The sequence below is a fragment of the Anas platyrhynchos genome, chromosome 2 (assembly GCF_047663525.1).
Source record: "Anas platyrhynchos isolate ZD024472 breed Pekin duck chromosome 2, IASCAAS_PekinDuck_T2T, whole genome shotgun sequence".
NCBI lineage: Eukaryota > Metazoa > Chordata > Aves > Anseriformes > Anatidae > Anas > Anas platyrhynchos.
Window position 1 is genome coordinate 45,821,082 of NC_092588.1, and position 20,965 is coordinate 45,842,046.

Consider the following 20,965-nt stretch of genomic DNA (forward strand, 5'->3'; position numbering starts at 1 on the left):
TCTAAATCTCCCCTTTAATCATTTCACTCCCCCTTCTTCAGCTTCATCTTATTACCTGTGGCATGTTTTATCTCTGACTTCTCTTCAGCCCTTGGTGTCTTGGTTGCTCTCTCCTTCATGTTAGCCTCATGGCTGCAAGAACACTTTCTTCAGGCAGACTGTCTCTTACACTTGAGCCTTTGTTTCATTCCTGTGTTTTCACAACCTGTGGTAGTTTTATTTGGGTGGGCAGCCGAGCTCTACCACAGCTGCTCTCTCACTCCCCCTCCTCAAAGGGGAAGGGGGAGAAAATACGATGCAAAGGGCTCAAGGGTTGAGATAAGGACAGAGAGATCGCTCAACAATTCTCATGATGAGCAAAACAGACTCAGAGTATGGTGATACTAAGATTTATTGCCTGTTACTAACAAGCTAGGGAAGTGAGAAACAAAGGAAAGAAACTAGTAACAGGGAAAGGGGAAAAAATATCTAAGTTTTCCTTGGAGCAGCTTTGGAGTGAGTTTGGTGATCGTAGTCCTTTGTTCCTAGGGACCTTCAGTCCATCATCTCAAGCTAGCCCTGCCTCTGTTCTGGACTCAAAGCAGAAAACTCTTTGAGGAGTCATACAAGAGCTCTGTCCATACCTACGTTCTGCGGAGAGTAGAGTACAGCTTTGATGCCCTTGCAAAAAAAAATGTTTTCCCTGAGAAGATAAGCTGCAACATTTTGCCTCATCCATGTGCAGTAGCATTGCATTCAAAGTGTACTTCCCCATATCATCTGCTGAGTTGAGAATTTTGTTGAGATGGTTTCTGTTGTTGTTTAGTTTGGTTTGTGTTTCCTTTCCTTTCCTTTCCTTTCCTTTCCTTTCCTTTCCTTTCCTTTCCTTTCCTTTCCTTTCCTTTCCTTTCCTTTCCTTTCCTTTCCTTTCCTTTCCTTTCCTTTCCTTTCCTTTCCTTTCCTTTCCTTTCCTTTCCTTTTTTCTTTTTCTTTTTTCTTTTTTCTTTTTTCTTTTTTCTTTTTTCTTTTTTCTTTTTTCTTTTTTCTTTTTTCTTTTTTCTCTCTTTTTTCTTTATTCTAGTTTGGGTGCTATCACATAGCTCTGGAGAATGGATAGGCACTGTGCAGCTTTCCTCCACCTTAACTGAACCATCTGCACCATCTTCTTACCTAAACAGTTACCTCCTCTGCAGAAGGTCTGATCTATCTTCTGCCCTTCCTCGTTCCCTACTTCATTCCCTTTCAGCCTCTGTCTCCAGCAACTTTTACAAATAAAGCTGCTGTGGAGCCAGCAGACATGCTGTCTGTCTGCGGTGAATGTTCTCAGCAATTACAGGCTTCTTTAGGGTGAGCAGAGCAAATAGTCCAAAGAAGAAAACTCAAAGTGTAGAGCCTGACATAATTTTCACTATAAATCACTTTTTCTGTAATTCCCAAAGAGTGTTTTTTTCCTTCTAAAACCATGTTAATTTGTTTCCAGAGTCACATCAAAAGTCAGTCTGTGTATCTCTAATGCTGTAGGTCAGCTTCGTAACCCTCAGAAAATTCAAAGGCAGGCTTTAGCTTAACGGTTATCTCTTATTTTTACCCACCAGCTGTACCTAGGATCATTTTCTCTAAGCCTTCGTGGAGGATTTCTTACAGCATATATCTGGTATGTTAGGACAAATTGTGAGAACAGAAGATGTTGGCCATAAAAATAATTTCCCAGTTTTGTAAGTGTGAAGAGACTGCACAGCATAATGTCCTCAGTGTGTGTTGTTCTCAGTATGGTGCTGGGACTCCACACAATGAACATTCAGCTTCCCAGCACTGACTCGTTTATGATGCACAGTGGCTTTACAGAGACAGTTTTCCTTGTGCTGGATTAAGCCATTTCTAGGCCAAATTCAAACTGAAATATCTCTGTGATATTGTTGTTGGCTGCAGAAGGCTTGTAGCAGTGGAGCTGCCAGTGGTCTCTGGTACATCTCTGTGCAAAACGTGGCAAATTCTGGTGGAAGTTGCGTGTATGCTCAGCCCTTACTTCAGTTCCTGTAGGTGTCTTCTTTCCCAACAGAAAGTAAATTGAAAGTAAGTCTGTTGAACTCGCTGACATTACTACAACATGAGGAAAGAAGTGAGTCAGTCTCTCAGTATATATAGCTTGAGGAGGTTGAACATTTCTAACAAATGAAGTCAACACTGGTATAGCAATGCATCTCGTGTAAAGGTGCTGACCTTCCCCAAGTTTAATTTTCCACATTTCTTTCATCTACATTTTGTGTTGAAACTCTTTTTATTGTCTCAGATTTGTAGGATATCTTTAAGAATTGCATGCGTAAAATAAAGGATGACAAATAAGTGGCTGTGCACATTGAGACTCTTACTCCATCTAGGGGCCCTGACAACACCATTAAACACAGAGGAGAAAGGATATAGATGTGTGCTACTTCACTTAAATCCCATTTCTCTGTCATTTTGCATTCTGCATTTTGGTTTCCTTTCTTATCGTTGCTGATTGTTGAGTTATGTTTGTGTCAACGGGAGCTTTTCTCCTTTTCTTGGCCTATTCCTCATGCCTGTTTCCTTGAGAAATGTGATGTTTTGGTACGTGATAGCACAACTTGCTGAAATGGGAGTCGCCACAATTGCCTCCTGGTTCTGGGGTTCTCTTTGCTGAGTGATTCATCCAGGGCCTGGAGCAGTGGTTCTTAGAGAAGACACTGCTTGGAATATGAGTAATGGCTGGGGAGCAAATGTAGAAAGATTATGTGAACACAAGGACAGATTTTAGTCAAATGTTCTCTACAGTTTGCCTGAATGAGGCATTGTCTATTCAAACAAATTTAAAATGAAAAAGAAATGGATCTTCAGGATACCAGGATACTTCTCTCCTTCTCTCAAGGCCAATTATAACTCAGATCCCCAAAGACTTTTAGGCAAATAAATCCTCACTTTCAAATGTAATAGGTGTTTAAATACGAAAGCCTGAATCGGTGGCAGTAAGTAGCACCTCCATTACCAATCTCAACAAAAGGTTAAATGAGATTGAAGTCTGAACTGTCCCTATGACTTCAGACATAAGATGGTTTTCTGCCTAAGTCCAATGTGCCACGTGAACATCCTACTTTAGATCGAGTCTCTTGCTCTTGACAGCTGAGGTACATTTGGAGATTTTTGTCCTAAAATAAATCTGTCACTCCCAGAAACCCTCTGGATTGACCCAAACACTTCATAAAAGAAGAGAGAAGTGTATGCCATCTCTCTTTTCCGTGTCTCTTCTGTTCTGAGGATGAAAAATACAATTCTGATATCAAGAAGCTTACTCAGGCATTAAGTATAGCTTCAGTAGTTCTCTATTTTTAATTGATGAAAATGTTGTGGGCCAAATTCAGTCCAGATCATGTAAGAAATTATTTAAATTAATATTAAAAATATCAGTTTATATGTTTGTATTTAAAATACTACATCTTTCATATTCAAGGAAATAGCTGCTAATTCATTAGTATTCTGTACCTTGTGTTGCTGTTTACACTCTTGCCAACCCTAAATGATTAAAAAAAATAAAAAAGAAAATATTACCATGAGTCAAACTCTGAAAAACAGGAGATGGGCCAAGGAAAGGTTTTGTCTTTGAGCAGTTTTGAATGTATAATAAGTGCTCATTCTATTTCGCTGACCTTTGTGATGTGACTGAATATTAAAGGTTGAGAATGTAATCTCAACATTTTTTCTATGGCCATGAGGGAAGAAATTGTTATGAGGAACTGTTAAACTGAATATTCTCGTGTCATCACGAGCTTTCAGTGTCAGGGATTTTAGAGAAAACAGCAGTTCATGTGAGATTGGGGATAATACCTTGCATCTTTAGAACTGGTAACACGTACTACTTCAAAATTAACGAACAGTATGAGAAGTAACTCATTTTTTCAACATTTGCATTCGCTTTACAATTGCTTTTTGCAAGTAACAGTGCCAGAGCAAGCTGAAGGCCTCCTGTGGTATGGAGAGGTTTTGTGGGTTAGAGGGCAGCTGGGAGCAGTTGCATCAAAGTGGAAAAAAAAAGAAAAAGAAAAAAAAAAAGTTATTTCAGAGAGAAAGATGTGGTATTAGTCAGACTTGGCACATGAAGAAACACACTTCTGGAGGAGGTTTTATCACCATAATAAGGACATTCAACATGAAGATTATTCTGCCCTTTCCACCTCCGAGGTTTGGCATTATTTGCCTATCAGATGTGATAGCCTTTATGGGCTATTCACACAGCCAAATCTCCAAGCACATAGTCTTTATTCAGCTAAATGCACGGACAAGGCAGTTTTCTGGAGGCAGCGGTGGGAATACACAGCCTTTGATTTGTGTTAGTTTGCTTGACGTTGTGCCAATAGAGAGTTAAAATTTAATAGCCAATGTGTGCTGCATTTCCTAAAATGCGCCCAGTAGTGCCATCCTGTGGTCAGCACCACGGTGAACAGAAGGCTTGTGAACAACCTCCTGCCTGTTCCCTAAAAGCTATTTTGCCTTGGATTGTTACACAGAATCTGAGTTGTGCCAGGCTGTAAAATTATGGTTTGCCACTCAAATCAGTCATTTCTGAACTTCTAGTTTAATCTCATAAACAGGAATGCAGAACCATATTTATTTATTTTTTTTTCCGGAAACATTTTTTTGAAAATCTCCATAATCCAGTTTCTGTCACCAGATACATATAGCAGAGACGGTACTTTGAAAATCAGCTGCAGATACGGTAACACCCCACCCTGGAGACATTTTTGCCTCCTTTGGGGAGTACAGAAGCTTTTTTTGCTTTTTTTTTGCAGTATAGTACAGGAGCATTATGTCTAATCAAAAATTTGAAATAGTAATATTTTACTAAACAAATTATGAACTCTGATGTAAGGCAAATCACCCTTTATTTTAGCAGAAATGAGTAATCTGTTGTGTACCATCTGTATTTACTGACCAAAATTTGTTACCTTATGTCCCTGTGAATTCTTTGGCTATTTTAAGGCCGGCACTCGCAAAACCCACTTGAAGGAACTGTTCAGTCAGGTTGAGGCCTGATTGCACAGTGCCTCAAATGAAGCATTTCTTATTGGAATGCTGTTAGGGTGGGATGTAAACATCATAGAGATTTATAATATAGGAATACCGCTGTCTGTTTTGGGTTAAATTTATAAACTTTCTGAGTATGGGATATGGGTATCAACACATCTGATACTGAGACTTCATCTTTAACTCGTAAATGTGTTCACCTTTTAAAACAGGTAAATGATATGTAATCAAAGGATCTAAGCTTTGTGAATCCTTAGCAATGGCGCAGCATTTTAACTGTGTTCTTTCCAATTTCTCATAAAAATATTAAGGGGCTTAGAGTTACATTTTTTATTATTTAGTTTTATATATGCCATACTTCATACAGCATTTTGAATAGATTATTTCCAAGTGTGTTTAAAAAAAATAAAATAAAAAGAACCACTTTCCCAGCAGCTGGGTGACAAGCACACGACAAGCATTTTCCCCATCCCAGCACTGCAGGGTGCCTCACCCACCGCTCCCCTTTGCAGGATCGACTGTCATTAGCTGTGCTCACCGGGGAGACTGATGGCCTCTTCTGCCACCCACACAGACCCCTTCGGTCTTCAGTTAATTTAGGTGAGACAAAATAGGCAGGAAATGACAGCAGGGGGAGAAGGGGCTTTTATTGTAAGTGAAATTAATGTAGAAGAGGAGAATTTTACCGGAGATCTTCAAATAATCTTAGTGGCTTTTTCAGGTGCCATATTAAAGATGAAAAGACCACATTTCAGTGTATAGTTATCCTAGCAGTTCTATCTCATTAATAGCTCTTGGCCAAGTTGACAGACACTTCCAACAGAATACATTGGTTTAATGTGCTGTAGTGATCAGAGTCTCAAAAGGTTTGGCAATAACTCGTTTTTCATTCTGGGCAAAACAATAGGCGAGGATACAAGGATGCAAGCCTGGATATGTGGACAGAAGATTTAAAACTTTCCCCCAGAAAAAGTCAGTGCCTCAGCTCTATGCATCATGTTCTACGGATTTCTAGGTATCCAGCATCCAGCTTTAGCAGTCATTCAGAAATATCTCCCGTGCATGCAGTTAGCTTGCACATGCACAAACAACCCCAGTCCTGCCGGGCAGTACATTGCTTGGGCAGACTGACTCAAAGCTCCATGTTGCACAAAGTCCAGATTGTCCTCTGGGACGTGTGCCATGTGGGCAGGTGAGCTGCATGAAGTCAGGGAGACCAAGAACGTCTGAATTGCTCCCTATGCACCGTAGTTTGGAAGAAGGATGTTTCAGTTGGCTGGTCTGAGTGTTTAGTTACTTATCCGCACACTACTCCTCACTGTGGGTATCTGTCAGTGGGGGGGGTAGGCAGAAGTGGATTGCCTCACTCCAGCTTTCTGCTGAGCTAGTGTACACCACACACCTGCCCTCTGTATGCCTGACACAAAACATTTTGAGGATGCAGAAGACTCTTTCTCAAGTGTTCAAGGTGCCTCAGGGCAGGCTCTGTTGTGTTTTTTTGTTTGTTTGTTTTTTTGTTTGGTTGGTTGGTTTTGGGATTTTGTTTTTTTTTCCAGTTTGTCTGCATGTATCAGAAAAGGGACTTGGAGCTCAGCTTACTTGATCGATGTCTTTAGAGAAAATCGGTGGCTCAACAGGTGGCAGGGTCACCCTAGAGCAGGTTGCTCAGGTCTATGTCCAGTTGGGTTATCTATGAGGATGGAGACTCCACAGCTTTTCTGGACAACCTATCACAGTGTTTGGTGGCCTTAACATTGACGTTTTGTTCCATACGTTTAAATGGACTTTGTTGAATTTTAAGTAGTGCCCCATTGCTTTCCATCCTTTCACTGTCCTTTCCCTGAGAAGAGTCTAGCTCCATCTTCTTTACTCCCTTGCATCAAATATTTATACACACTGATAAGTTCTGCTTGAGCATTCTCTCCTCCAGGCTGAACAGTCCCACCTCACTCAGCCTGTCCAGACCCCTCTGAATGGCAGAACGACCATCAGGTATACTAGCCACCTTTTCCTTGTTTTTCATCAGCTGCAAACTTGCTGTGGGTACACGCTGTCTCATCATCCAGGCCATTAATGAAGGTGTCCAACAGCTTCAGCCCCAGTATTAGGGCAGTGGCCTACATTTTCCCAGATCTTTCTTATGCTGCTGCTGTACTTGTAGAAGCCTTTCTTGTTACCCTTTACATCCCCTGCCAAACTCAGCTCCAGATGGGCTGTCTTTGACAAGACTTCAATTTTACAAAGAAAGAAGTAAATATTGGCTCTGGTTACTCTGGGTTATCAATTTATCAGTGAATCATCCTATTTCAAACTATTATATAGAGCTACAACACAGATATCTAAACTCTTTAGATTTCTTTTTGTGTAGTACCCTGAATTTTCCGTAGAAATTAAAGCATTTGGGTATTGGAATAGCATGGCAGTAAGCATTCTGAACATTTTTTTAATTACTTTTTTAAGCTTATAGTGTTTACTCTGCAATCACTACATCTACAAAACCTCGAAATCCCTTGAAGTGGCAGGAAGATGCAATGAAACACATTTTGATAATGACAAATTCATATATGCACTGACAACCTAGATGTCCACTACTCTCACTTTTTGGAAAGCAAAGGCCCAAGAGATGTTAACAGCTTTCAGAGCAGTCAGAAGTAGCCCAGGGCACACCAAGCTTGTTGGGTTAGCTGCCTAATGGGTGCCCAGCTGTGCTAGAAATCCCTGTGCTGTATAAACTGTCTGGCAGCAGAAAGGTAGATAAGAGAGGTAGAGGAGGAGCTCAAGAGATGTGGGAGCAGAAATAGGAGCATAGAGGATGTTTCCAAGTGTAGGCAGAGCGCAGGCTCAGATATTTGGGAAATGAGCATAGCCTGGGTGTGCCAGGCCATGTAGGGTGGCATCTGTCACCGGACATACCCAGCCAAAGAGCTGCATACCCCATTTATCGCCCTGAGCAGCAGCAACACCATGGTATATTTTCTTTTTCATGTAATTTGGCACCAGAAAACGTGAAACATTGCAAACCACTGTAGCTGGCACATTCGTCTGCATAGTGGTAGGACACGTAGATAAAGCTTTCACTAGCATGCTGTGGCTGCTGGATTTGAGGGACAGCTTGGCCACAAAGAGGTGTCGTTTAGTGGGAAAACATACCTTGCGCAGTGCTCTGCTACCCCCCTGGCAGCAGGAAAGAGGAGAGGAGCAGGAAGAGTGAACAACTTTCCAGGGCTTCATAACAACAATGATGACAAACGGCTCCAACACCCTGATTTGCGATGCATTCACATATTCTAGTCTGAAAAAGAAGAATCATCTAACATATTTTATAATATTTTGCGTATTGTTAGGACAAGGAAGCATAAACCTGTCACTTTTAATGAAATCTGTGTGAAATACCTGGCATACAAGTGCCACTGATTTCAAGTGACAGTGCTAGTATGTTTAAGCTCAGGCATGTCTGTAAGACCATTGCTGAACTAAATTTTTTAATGAAATGTCACCTTAGATTTTAGAAATAATTGAGATAAATGCTTTTTAAAAAGTTTTTCATCTATTCACCAACAAACAAAAATCTGTCAAGGCAGAATTCTGTTGTAGCTATTCTGTTGGCATGTTTAACTTAGATTTAGTTAGACCTACTGTATGTTAAGTAACTTTGAATTGATCATTAAAGCCCTAATTTAGTCGCTTCCCGTGTTTGATTAAATGTAATCTTCTCTTCCACGTTCATTTAATAATAAATGGAAAGATAGCATTGTAGAGTTCATGGTTCAGGTGGAATACCAAAAATGTGGTAGAAGAGATGAGGATTTTTGCATAAGTAGATCAGTTTAATGCTAAGAAAGCTTAAGCAGACAGACTGGTTTTGTTTTGTTTTGTTTTGTTTTGTTTTGTTTTGTTTTGTTTTGTTTTGTGTTGTTTTGTTTTGTTTTGTTTTGTTTTGTTTTATTGTATTTATTTCTTAGAAGATAAACTTCCACTAGTTTTCTTTTATATGATTGCTTAGAGCAACATCATTTCTTGACAACTGATGTTTGAAGTAATCTTCCTTTGAGATTAGTGATATATCCAAGATTATCTATATCTCACAGCCTCTGTATATCACAGTGATTCTAAATAAACCAAATGATGGAAACAAGACTTCATTTTTCACCTTACAAATAAACTTTAATTTCTTTGCTTTAAGCTGAAAAAAATGGGAGTAGTCCATCTCTTCTCTCACATTTTGGCTATTAATACATCTTTATCTGCCAAACAGGAAACTACTACTTGTAAGTAGCCATTAAATTAAAAATACATTGATTTTCTCCTAATGAAGAAGCTAAAGAATGAAGTTCAAAATCAGTAAAACTACCATGTATATTTGTAGTAAACAACATCGTTTTGTCCAAAATTCTCCTCTCTCCCAGTATATTGACTACACCTCCTCCACAAATCAACCCGCTGACAGAGTTGTAGGATGGTGGAATTCTGCACTGTGACTTCTAATTACTGTTTTTCATTGTAATGAAGTAGTAAAAGGTGATAGGAAAAGATGTTCTGAACACGAGTAAAGGCAGAAGGGCAGGATGTAAAACTTCAGGGGTATCTCTAAAAGCTTTTCAGTTAGAGGAAAATGCAAAACTCCTTCAAAGTGAGTCAGACGTCTTCCATCCACACTTAGATACTGCAAAAGAGACAGACTAATTCATTTACAACGTGCTGGTAGCAGTCACTCTCCAAGTATTGTTTTAACAGGTGAAGGAGTTCACTGAAGGAAATAGCATTTGTTATTTGGAGTGTATTTTCATGCATTAAATTTAATTCTCTGCAATTTGGGCCGTGTCTCCTCAAAGTGTGCATTTGTTACTAACAATTGCTGTGGAGAAGTGAAGGGCAGCCATCTGCAGTGCTGTTCATCTGCCTCGTCCCACTTCTGTCTGAACGGATACTGAATTTTATTTACATTCACTAATCACTGTCTGTTGCTGAATGTGCTCAAATACGGAAACAACTTCGGCAGTCTTTAAATATTATTTAATCTCATATAAACGTTAAATTAGCAGACAGTGTTTGCTGTAAAAGATCTAATAATGCAGATGTTTAGCATAGCCATGACTTTAGAAATCACAACAAAAAATTGGAGGGGAAATGCTAGTTGAGCATTTGCTTGTGGAAATTGGCTACATTTTTTCCAGACAGCAGGCAGATGAGGAAGATTTGCTATACCTGGGTAGCTCTGCAGTGTACAGAGTGGGCAGCCTTCCTGAAGAGTCCTTGAAGTTTGGCTGGGCTGTATGGTTTTGAGTTGCTTTATTCTACATAGTTGCTATACACAAGCTGCTTTTTCTCCTAATGTCTAATGATAGCTTGGTGGCACTGTAAAAACAACTGCCAGATTTCTGCAGCTTAGGAGATCCATTTCAGAAAGGGCATCTTCCTCATGCTGAGGGGTAATCCCCTTCTTAGGGGGAAATGTGGGCAAGGCAGCAAAAGCAGCAACAGTAGCTGTGAAGGAAAAAAAAAAAAAAAAAAAAGATAAGAATTAACTTGGAAGGTTTGACTTTGTTGAAGGCATTAGGTCAGATTATAGGGGAAAGAATGCTCTCTTGCTTCCATAAGCTAGTTTTGCAGCAAACTTCCTATCACCACAATACTTAGAAATCAGATTCAGGTTTTATTGCACTATGTGTAATATGTACAAAGTGAGGAGAAATGCCTTCTTCAGTGAGGTTAAGACAATCTCTGGGATGGATGAATAAATACATGGCATAACAGATGCTGTAGGAAATGGGCAACAGAGAGGATGAAAATTAAAATGAGAGTTTTCAGGATTATCATTCTGTTCTTGTATTAAAAAGGGTGTGACCCTACAGATACCTTATTAGCTGTAGATTGATACTGTCATAAGTTTCTAATAGTACAAATGGATAAAGAGGAGCTTACAGAGGCCTGTGTTTTTGTCTGCTTTTTCCCAGCATTGATAGGTTGACTTAGCAACATGGTATAATACTTAAGCCTGCTTACTACGTGAGTAATTTTTTTTAAAAATAGTATTCAGCAGGGTACTAGACCCAGATGCAATCTGTGCTAGGTCAAGGGATGCGGAGGCTGTGGCTATGACAGGATCTGGTAGCTATTTATACAGATCACAATATTTATTATTCATATTTTCTGTAAAAACTAATTATTCTAGGCCATGTGGTAGTCAGAACAGAAAAGGCATCTTTTCTTGACGTTTAAAGAACAAGGTGCGGGATTCGTCTCCGTTAACCTTGCCAGCCCTGAGGTCACAGCTCCCGCACGCTTTGTAGTCAATGAAGAAACAGAGGCACCTTCAAAGCACTGCTCATCCCACTTGTCTCCAAACAGCCGTTTTGGATGCCTGTTCCTTTCACCAGTCGTAGAGGGAGCCTTGATCACCAGCTGACACTTGACATCTGTTTTCTAACATTTAAATTCAGGTGGGAAAAATCCTGCCCATAACAACTGACTTGAGTAAAGGCCAGGGTCTTCAGTCCTCCGTACAGCAATCTAACAATATCTCCTTGTGGTTTTCTGCTAGGCATTTAAACATATATTTTTAAAATTAGCAGATCTTGTTAAAAAGTCTGGATCTTGTCCATCTTTCATTTCCTCCTCCAGGAAGCGTTGCTTTCTAGCCTCTGTAAAGAGATTAGAAATTCATGAGTAAAATGAAAAATAAAATGGTGCAGTAGGATTGTTGTTTATTTGGCTTCAAGTGGAACCAAAGTGTTTCTGGAAAAAAAGCCTAAGTGAAATTATTTATGGTGCAAACGCACAGCAGTTCCTTGAGACTAATACTTTATGGTGGGTGGGGGACAGTTACTGCTATGTAATTTCCACTAAATCACTTTCTTAGACACATGCCCTACCTTTGTGGCATACCAATGAATACCGGGATAGCCTGTGAGTCTTTCAAGTTAAAGTTAGTGCTAAAAACAATATTTTCTCTCAAATGTGTTAGTGTATTGATATTATTAGTCCCACCTCTGCTAGCCTCTGGATATTTCCATTCTGAGGACCATCACCGAAACTAACTCTGGGTATGATTATCTTACGGGAAATATAGTATCAGTGGGAAAAGAAGAAACTCATGAAAATTAGACGGCCACATAATATCAGTACTGGATCACATGAAGAATAAAGACACCATGCCCCATTTCCATTTCATTCCTTATGCCAGGTGTTTTCCTCCATGCTCTCTTATTCAAGTGTTTTCTGCTAATAGGATGCGGCAATTAAAGTTAGAATGCTGTGTTCAGTTCTCACTGTTAGGGAGCCTGGATGTCTGGTTCATCCTTCCTGGATGGCCTTTTATCAATGCTAGGAAAACCATTGCAGTTCCCCACAACTGCAGAAGTAAACCAGGTATGCAAATGGCCAGGACAAGGGGTTTATCTCTGTGTTTGTTCATTTGCACCGATCAAGTTTGAGGCTGCTTGAGATGTACGCTCAAGCAGCCCTGATGACATGATTTATTACCCTTTATGTTCCCTTTTTCCACTGCCATGTTTTATTTTCTTTCTTTTTTTTTTTTTTTTTCATTTACCAGTCTTATTCCTTTCCCACTGGCCACAATGGTGCTGATTTTACAACCTTACTCAGTATTTATGATAGGGTTGCCCTAGTAATTTCTGCCTCTGTCAGCAGTGCTGCTCATCTAGTAACCCTGTTTATGCTCTTTCTGGGGTTGCTCTCTTGTTAGTGGAGCCTCAAGTTAAGGTTAGCCATCTGCATACGTATGTCTCCCTTTCTGCTGTTCCTTATGCCTTGTAATTTCTCTCATTGCCACCTTTCCAGTGTAGCTGCAGCCCAGGTTTGACAGGTTGCATGCAAACCCCAGCACCCAGAAGCCCTCCTGGTGACACTGCTTGTGGCAGGACCTTCTCCTTCGTCTACTCGTCTGAACTACCAGGGACCATCCTCATGGACAGCGGCAGATAGACCTTGGGGGAAATATCACACTTGGCCTTCTGCTTTCTGCTTGCCTTTCCCTTCTTAATAAGGCCACAAAATACAGGCCCATGGTTTGGCTATTAGCTGCATCTTTCAGCATATCGCTCTGTATTTCTTCCTTGGCTGCCTTATACTGGTGGCCCAGGAAAACTCTCATTAACTCTTCTCTCTGTAAAAAACTCTTCTGTACCATCCAATGGCCTGCTTTCTGGTGACTTCTTCCATCCCCTGAGCCATGTGGAGAAGCTTCCCAAAAAGGGGCAGGTATTATGTGCCAGCTGTCTTCCTTGGGATTGTTCATCTCCCATTTACCCGGATTATTTTAGTGGCTACTTGACAGTAAAAACTGGTTGAATGGGAATGGGCATGGCTGTATTAAAAGGATCCAAAGAGAAGTGTGATCCCCTGCCTGGCTTAATTCAGGATGCGTCTCTCAAGACAATCTCCTGACAGCATACAAGGTCAGCCGTAGAAGTTTCTAGTACAAAGGCCAAATAAACAATTAAGTGTAACATCTTGCAGTTTTTCCCAATCAAGTGGAAAAGTGCTTTGTATAATGCCTGAAGTAGTTGCTGCTGCTATTGTCACTCACCTGTATGCTCTGTTTTCCTCCTTGGGTGTTGCAGCTTACACGGCAGTAGCAGATTTTTTTTTTTCCCTAAGGTAGAAGGAAAGAAACCCAATCACTGGGAAAAATTCTAGACTAAGTAAAAAGACAATACATGTATATCTGGTTTCATTTATCTAGCTAGTGACAGTTTACATTTCTCTGCCACCAGACTATCATGTCACATTGCTGTCTGAGACACTGCCTTCAAACCACGCAAGTAAAAATATAATGATGAGGATTAGAATTAAATTTCTCTATCCACAATAAAATGGTGGATTCCAGATATGGGTGGCTCTTGAAACGAAGACATATCGCCATGCTAAGTAATAGGAACTGTGCAGTACTTTATCTAGTAAAAAGAGAGAATTTTCACCCTGAGCCTCATGGTTTGTTTTCCATTGAAGATTTAGTAGGAAAGAAGGTAATACTTAAGACTGAGAGAGAGAGAGAAAGAGAGAGATGATTCTTTGAGTTCGAGTTTGAACTAAATCCAGATTTCGAATGAGTGTGGGTTTTTTTAATTTTTGGCAGGGTCCACCATTTCAAGAAATGCCAATTTGCAGCAAGCTGATCATACTGTCACAATAACAGTGCTACGCAAACAAGATTTTTGTTCAGATACAATGTGAGGGTTGAGCAGAGATTGTCCTTTAAGCTGTCCTTGCAGGCAAAACCAGCCCCTGTGAAATTCAGCTTAGACCAGGACTTTATCAAAGAGAGAGATTTAACAAATCATTTGGCAAATATATTTAGAAGACCAAAATATGACTTTGGGATTGCTCCTTATGTGTACTTTATTTAAATGTGGCTTGTCTACCCTGACTCAATTGCAATTCTGTTTCTGTAAAATATTTTGCCTTCAGTACAAATTGCTGAAAAGAATTTTCAAAATGTCAGTGTGTGTTAAGCACTTAGTATTCGTAGGATCTTCCGAAAAGCCCATCTGCTATGCAAATTAATATCTAAGAGTAATTTCTGAATGGGTATTCATAGAGGCATGGTTCAGAAAAACAATTAGCATATGTTTACCTTCCAGTGATTTCAGTAAAATATAGATTTTTACTTGAACACTTTATACAATGAGAAGTGATTTCCTGAGCTGAAGTTGTACTTATTGCAGCTAATTATATCAATATATTGTTTGCATATTAACGGATTTGATTTTTATTTGCTCTTCCCTTTGCCAAGTTTAATTCTCAATGATGGAAAACGCATTCATTCATTTCATTATCCAAAGATCATGTCCTGCATGATGGTGTTATCCCCACGGTGTGGTGTGCTCAGGAGTGTGTCCCCCTGACTGTCTGTGTGCTGTCCCCTAGTGCACCTGGTGGACATCTGGAACGTGATAGAAGCACTGCGAGAAAACGCCCTCAACAACCTGGACCCCAACATCGAACTGAACGTGGCTCGCCTCGAAGCTGTGATTTCGACGATTTTCTACCAGCTCAACAAACGGATGCCGACGACTCACCAGATCAATGTGGAGCAATCCATCAGCTTACTGCTGAACTTCTTGCTGGCGGCCTTTGATCCGTAAGTCTGCCTTCAGTACCCACACGGGCTTCCCTCCTTTCCTGACTGGCAAAAGGATTTTGCTAGCTCCGGAAATATCTCTGGAAAACAATTCAACAAGCTATATTCTGACCCAAATAATGAGCATGTGAATAGTGCTAACTAGGGAGAGAACCTAAAATTAAGGACCTCTACTTTCCTTTCTGCTGAGCCAAATTCAGCACAACTGTGTTTTCATCCAGTTACTCAGATTTGTTCCAGTTTATATCAAAGAGGAATTATCTACAGAAACGAATTTACATCCACTTCTAATTTGCGTAGTTATTTATTGACATAGCAGTGGCTGACACCACTGCAATGACTCTGCAGCAGTGACAGGGGTTAATAGCTCATTATTTGGAAAGAGCTCATTTTCCTGCAAGTTCTTGCAGCTGTAAGCAATTTTTTTTTTCTGGCTCATGCCAGTGCAGCATGATTTTGAGACCATGACAGAAATAGGATAAAGACCAGGAGGTGAAATTGAAATTCATGTTGTTTATTACTGCATGGGACCTGTATTACAGAAAAGAAAAGTTCAAGATAGAGCGAGCCACTTACCTTAACAAGTGTACCCTGTATACATATTATAGTTAGTGGATATGTAGACATCAACCCACACTGCCGTGTTCAAAATACTCAGAAACAAATTATTGGAGAACAGTGGTTATATCTGCAATTTATCTCTTTATGGCTTATATTTTGAAAATTCACCAGCTGAAAATGCTGTCGTGACACCCTAAAATAAAGATGCTGCCCCTCTCTTCCCCTTCCCTCCCCTTTCCATCCTCTGGCTTGACGGCCTGGTGCTGGCTTGCACCTTTTGGAGCCAGATCAGCCGGGCGGCTCAGTCGCCATGGCAACGGGGAGAAAAAGTACTTGTTCCACATGACAGGGCTGCACCCAGCCTCCCCTCCGGCCGCTCCGAGGGAAAAACAAGAAGTCAATCAGTTGTGAAACCGGAGCCTTCAGGAATATTTTTCCCCTCTCAAGGGCAGTAAAACAGGGAGCAGGCGCTTTAATTTATGCCGTTGCGGCTGTGACAAGAGCACTAAAGGACAATGGAAATGGCCGGACACGTGCATCGGTGCATGCTGCAAGCAAAACGCTTCCCGGCTGATAAACACAAGGCCCAGGGCCGTAGAAGCAAGAGCTGCGATAACGTGCTTGTTCTGTAGCTCTCTGCAGTGGGGGTAAAGATGTCAGCTCTATGTCAAGGCTGCTCGCAGCAAAATGGAGGGAAGGGTTTTACTCCTCTGTAGGGAAACAGAAAATCTGAAGGGCACGGTTTTGCTTTCCCTGAGCACAACATCACACATTCTGTGTGTTGTGACCTGTCTGGGGCTCCCGTCAGGACCTGCAGGTGAGGAGGCTGTAACCCTGAGGCAGTCCTCCTCATGCAGCTGCCTCCAGGCAGGGCGCACAGATGCGTTTCCCAGGAGGGCAGAGACAGCCGGAGGGCCCTGAGGAAAACACACTCTGCTTTGGGGTCCAGGAAGGGTACCGGCTGCATATGACCTTGGTTGAAATGCTCCAAATATCTGGTGTTTGGTTCATTTGACTTAGTAGTTAGGAGAAGGAGGAGCAAGGCCTTTTCTAGTGGTCCCATGCTCACACAGAAGCCATACGTTGGATATAGGAAGAAAACAGGTGTGGGGCTATTAGGTCGGGTTCTTTCTCTCCATGTCCTTCCCTCATCTAAAGAAACCAGGCAGTTAAACTAAATTACCCTAGAGCCTTCTTGGATGGGAACAAGGGTTTTATTAGGTGCATGAGTCATGCTGAAATCCCAGTAGTCACCCCTGAAATAGTCCTGTTGGCTTTGACCTGGGTTTACTCCTTAGTTTTTTAGCCTTGTGTTTTCAGGAAATGGGCAGCCTTTCTCAAATGCCATCTAAAATTCCAGATTGTGAGGAATTATTCCTTCTCTTTAATGAATGTTAATAAGATCACATTTGATTCTATGAACACAGACAACAGCAACAACAACAACAAAAAACAAACCGTAGAAAAAGCCGAACAGCTTTCTAAGACCAAAACAGCATAATAGCTCTTCAGTATAAATGTGAATGCTGTTCAAAGCTATCACAGACTTTTTTGGTGTCTGTGGCTATGAAGAGCAAAAGCTGTTCCTGCTGTGCTCTGGGCAGTTCCAGAAGAGATTGCTCGGTTCCTCGTGTCCCATGTGAAATGCAAAGAAAGGGAGTGGAGAAGTGGAGTCTGTCACTTAGCATGTATGAAAGGACAACAAGGGACAAGTGAATATGTGATTTGAAATCCAACATGCCTAACCACTCTCTCATTTATTCTGCTCTAGTCAATGTGTACTGCCCCATGTGTACTAGGCTGGGAATCTGTCAGCAACAGGCTGAAGATCCTCTGAGCTTTAAACAGAGCTTCTTCCTTCATTTATAGCCCACTGAAAACCTGGCAGGTTTCTCTGCCCTCTGGCAGGGGGCATTTTTCTAGGTCTGCAATACTGTTTTCTTCTCAGGAGCTAGAGTCTGGCCAGCAAGCCTCAGAGGAACTGTTGTGCAATGCCATGGCGTGTTGGCAAGCTTGCCTACTGCCAGTACTGAGAATTCATCCCAACTCTATGAAACACAGATTTTTTCATGTCTCTGGGGATTCCTTAGGCCTGCAGATAATTATATCTCCGTACTGCTTGATCCCAAAGGAAGGAAAAAGTGAGGAGAAATTACAGTGTGTGAGATTTCATGTTACACTGACAGTGGTACTCCATCATGCTAAGCCAAAATCAAAATGCAACCTCATAAAACTGCAAGTCAACAAAATCAAAGTTCATAGACACAAGTGCCATTCCAATTAGTTTGCCCCAGTGTATGAAATTCATTATCATGTCATAAAGGACCCTGATAGACAAAAAACAGTGAACACGTCTGACTTTAAAGATTCTGGACAAAAATGTGCCTGATCTGCAGTTTTAACTGCACATGAAAATTGGGCAATAGCTTTTGCTTTGAGGCCTCAGGTGATAAACTGGCTGTATGGAGTAATAGCATACTTCCTTCTCTGGCACAAAAGTGCTATGTAACAGGATGACAAGTTCAAACCTCAGAAAAAATCATCCCAAGACATGTCAAAGCCTGGACAGCCAGCTAGGTGGATTGTCAGCCTCATTCAATAAAACAGTTCCTAAAAAGTCTCTTATTATACAGACTGTAAGATATTCTGTGCTAGGTCATCTTCAGCACTTACTCAGTATTGCAATACAGCTGTTCTTGCTGCAAAGTTTGACTGACAAGATCATAGCAGATTTTTCTGTTCCTTGACACATTTGTCTAATGATTGGAGCTGTGAGCTCTGGGCGATGAAACAAACTAAATCTAGTTGTAGGGGCTAGGCTTCTGCAGAGAAAAGAGGAAATATATGCCCTTTTTAATCAAATGTACATTAGAGCCATGCTGAGTTCAACACGTAAAGATGTTTAGTATCTGTTTTGGAAATATAACATCTTGCTTGGCCATTCATTTGGAGCTGTGAAGTGTTTAATTGCCTCTCTTCTACACCTTTGCTAATCTTTGGAAGTGATAAAGTCTGGCTGGTTTTTAGGAATGAAGTCCTGCAAAACAGTGTATTTAAGAGATTTGCCTGTTACAAATTTTGCTTTCCAAAATGAAAGAATTTAGCTTGATTCCAATAATTTCATCCCTGAAACCTATTTGTGAAAATGGGAATTTGTAATTACAGCCTCTGACATTACAGCTGTCATTGCCCTAATTAATGTGGGTAGTAGGAGGTCCACACATAACTGAAGAAATTTTCCAACTTTTGGAAAAGGTAACACAAAGAGTTGATGGAGAGCACCAGGGGAAAGTTTATCAAGCAGTCTGGGGGGGTTCCTTGCTCTGGAGAGAGTCCATCTCTCTCTGCAGTCACACATTTAGAGAAGAAACCTTCTGCTCTGCTCTGGTGTCTAAAAGCATGTATTATTTTTTGCCCTTTTTCCCCCAAGCAGCAGGAGGTAACCTTTGTGCCCTGGCCATCATTCCCTTCTCTAAGTACTCTATCCTGTGCTGCTGCTAAGTGCACATCAGCTCCAACAGTTGCCTGTGCCATCATTAACACTTCTAGTGCTTTTCTGTAGGGAACTGAAGAGTAACTGCTGGAAGAGGGGTGCTTTATAAAATCAAAATATTTTCTGTCCTCTCCAATTTCCACTAGTAGAATTGATCTCTCTTTGCATTAGCCAGCCTAAAGCTTCATTCAGGGAGTGCCGACTTGAGCAGAGGACTTCATGCTGCTGTGAGCCGCTGCTTTGGCGTTTGTTTTTGTGCCACAAACAGTGTGATGTCCCACTGCTGCCAGTCAAGGGCATCTAGTGCTCAGCAACAGCTTAGGGCACTCCCAGATCCAAGAAATACTGGAAAGTCCTAGGCCCTATTATCTTATCTGTTCATCAGTCGCATATATTTATGCATGCATATTTGTATATGTATGCACACACACATACATATTTGGAGGGCAAATTGAATTTGTATGGGCTCTAGTGATGCTTTTATGAATACAAATGACCGATACAAAATACAATGTCAAAACTAATCAACTCAGACTGAGAGATTGAAGAGATAAATGAAATCTTTTTTTTGCCTTTTCCTCTGTTCAATAACTGTTTGAGTACAGGAAATGCCAGTGGCTCTGGGGTGGAAAGCTGAAGGCGAGTTGATGAGCCTGCCACTCAAGAATATAATCCTGTTAGTAAATGTAACTAAACCTACTGGGAAAAATATCTAAATCTGAAGCACTTCCACATGGGATTTATTTTTTCCTCAAGTTCTTCCACTGCTTCTTAATAATGCTATTGCTTCCGCTTAGCATTTATTTTTCTTTAGTGTAACATTTCTTTTAAAGTCAGGTAAAAACCTCATGATAGAACAGTGCAGAAAGACTCCCAGAGGTCTAAAGGGTAACATGCCCCAAAAGAACACCAAATGACCAAATTCTCAGCCATGCCTACAATTTGTTTGCACAGATTAGAGCCTGACCAACAAAGGAAGGAAATGCAGAAGGCTGGAATAAATTCTTAAATTCCTGTACTGGGATTTTAATCTTATGAAGCCAGTCAAAGAGAACACAATGTAATGAAAAAGTAAATGTGCACCAAAGCCAGCTTTATAGAATGTAGTAAAGATTTATATCTTAAATACTGAAGTGGTGAATTTATTTCATTTTGTCTGCATCTCTAGGTGATTTTCTGACAAAAAGCAGAGTTGTAAATGTGTAAAGAATATTTAGAATTAATATTTAAAATTATGTATTACATTGAACTAAAACCAAACCTAATTCACTGAACCCTACAGATTAGCTAGCCAAGCTTAGGAAACTGGCTCATTTTGTAAAGTCAGAGTGACTTAAGAATGAACATAGCCATGAAGCATGTAGCGTATTTTAATGTACTAAAATGAGCATGCCATGCATGTCTGCAACATATGTATATATTACTGTATTAGTCTGCTTTGGGGTTAGCAGAGGGATACACAATCACAGACCCTTTGTCTTTCCAGGATCAGTTAATCTTTTATCTCTGATCAGACATAAGTTTATTCATTAAAATTATGAGCAACAATCAACGGAGTAATTTCATAAACATTGATGGAGAGCTAAATTTCAATGTATTGCTATTGCCAGTGCAGTTAATCTTATTTAAGAGATAAATATATATATTAACAGGAAATACCTTATAAACATAATGCTCCCTGGTAAAGACTGAATATTACAGAACCTCCACTTCAAAATGACACAAAACTAACTGTATTATCTGTCCCCATCATTAGCCCTATCAGTAGAGTTTGGAAGGGAACATAGGTGTCA

At 40.5% G+C, this 20,965-nt stretch overlaps 1 protein-coding gene and 1 long non-coding RNA gene across 37 annotated transcripts in view; one reads left to right on the plus strand and one right to left on the minus strand.

The window, feature by feature from the left end:
- Positions 1–20,965, plus strand: part of DTNA (dystrobrevin alpha) — a 218,689-nt gene that overhangs the window by 135,180 nt on the left and 62,544 nt on the right. For all 36 annotated transcript variants that reach the window (XM_072034666.1, XM_072034652.1, XM_072034662.1 and 33 more), the window contains one exon: positions 14,905–15,118. In XM_072034666.1, coding sequence (XP_071890767.1) covers positions 14,905–15,118 — 214 coding nt within the window. The remainder of the gene's footprint in view (positions 1–14,904; positions 15,119–20,965) is intronic.
- LOC140001871 (uncharacterized) lies at positions 15,016–15,891 on the minus strand. The gene is made up of 2 exons (XR_011807524.1): positions 15,695–15,891; positions 15,016–15,198 (listed from the first exon to the last, which is right to left on the minus strand). It is a non-coding gene; the product is annotated as an uncharacterized lncRNA (long non-coding RNA).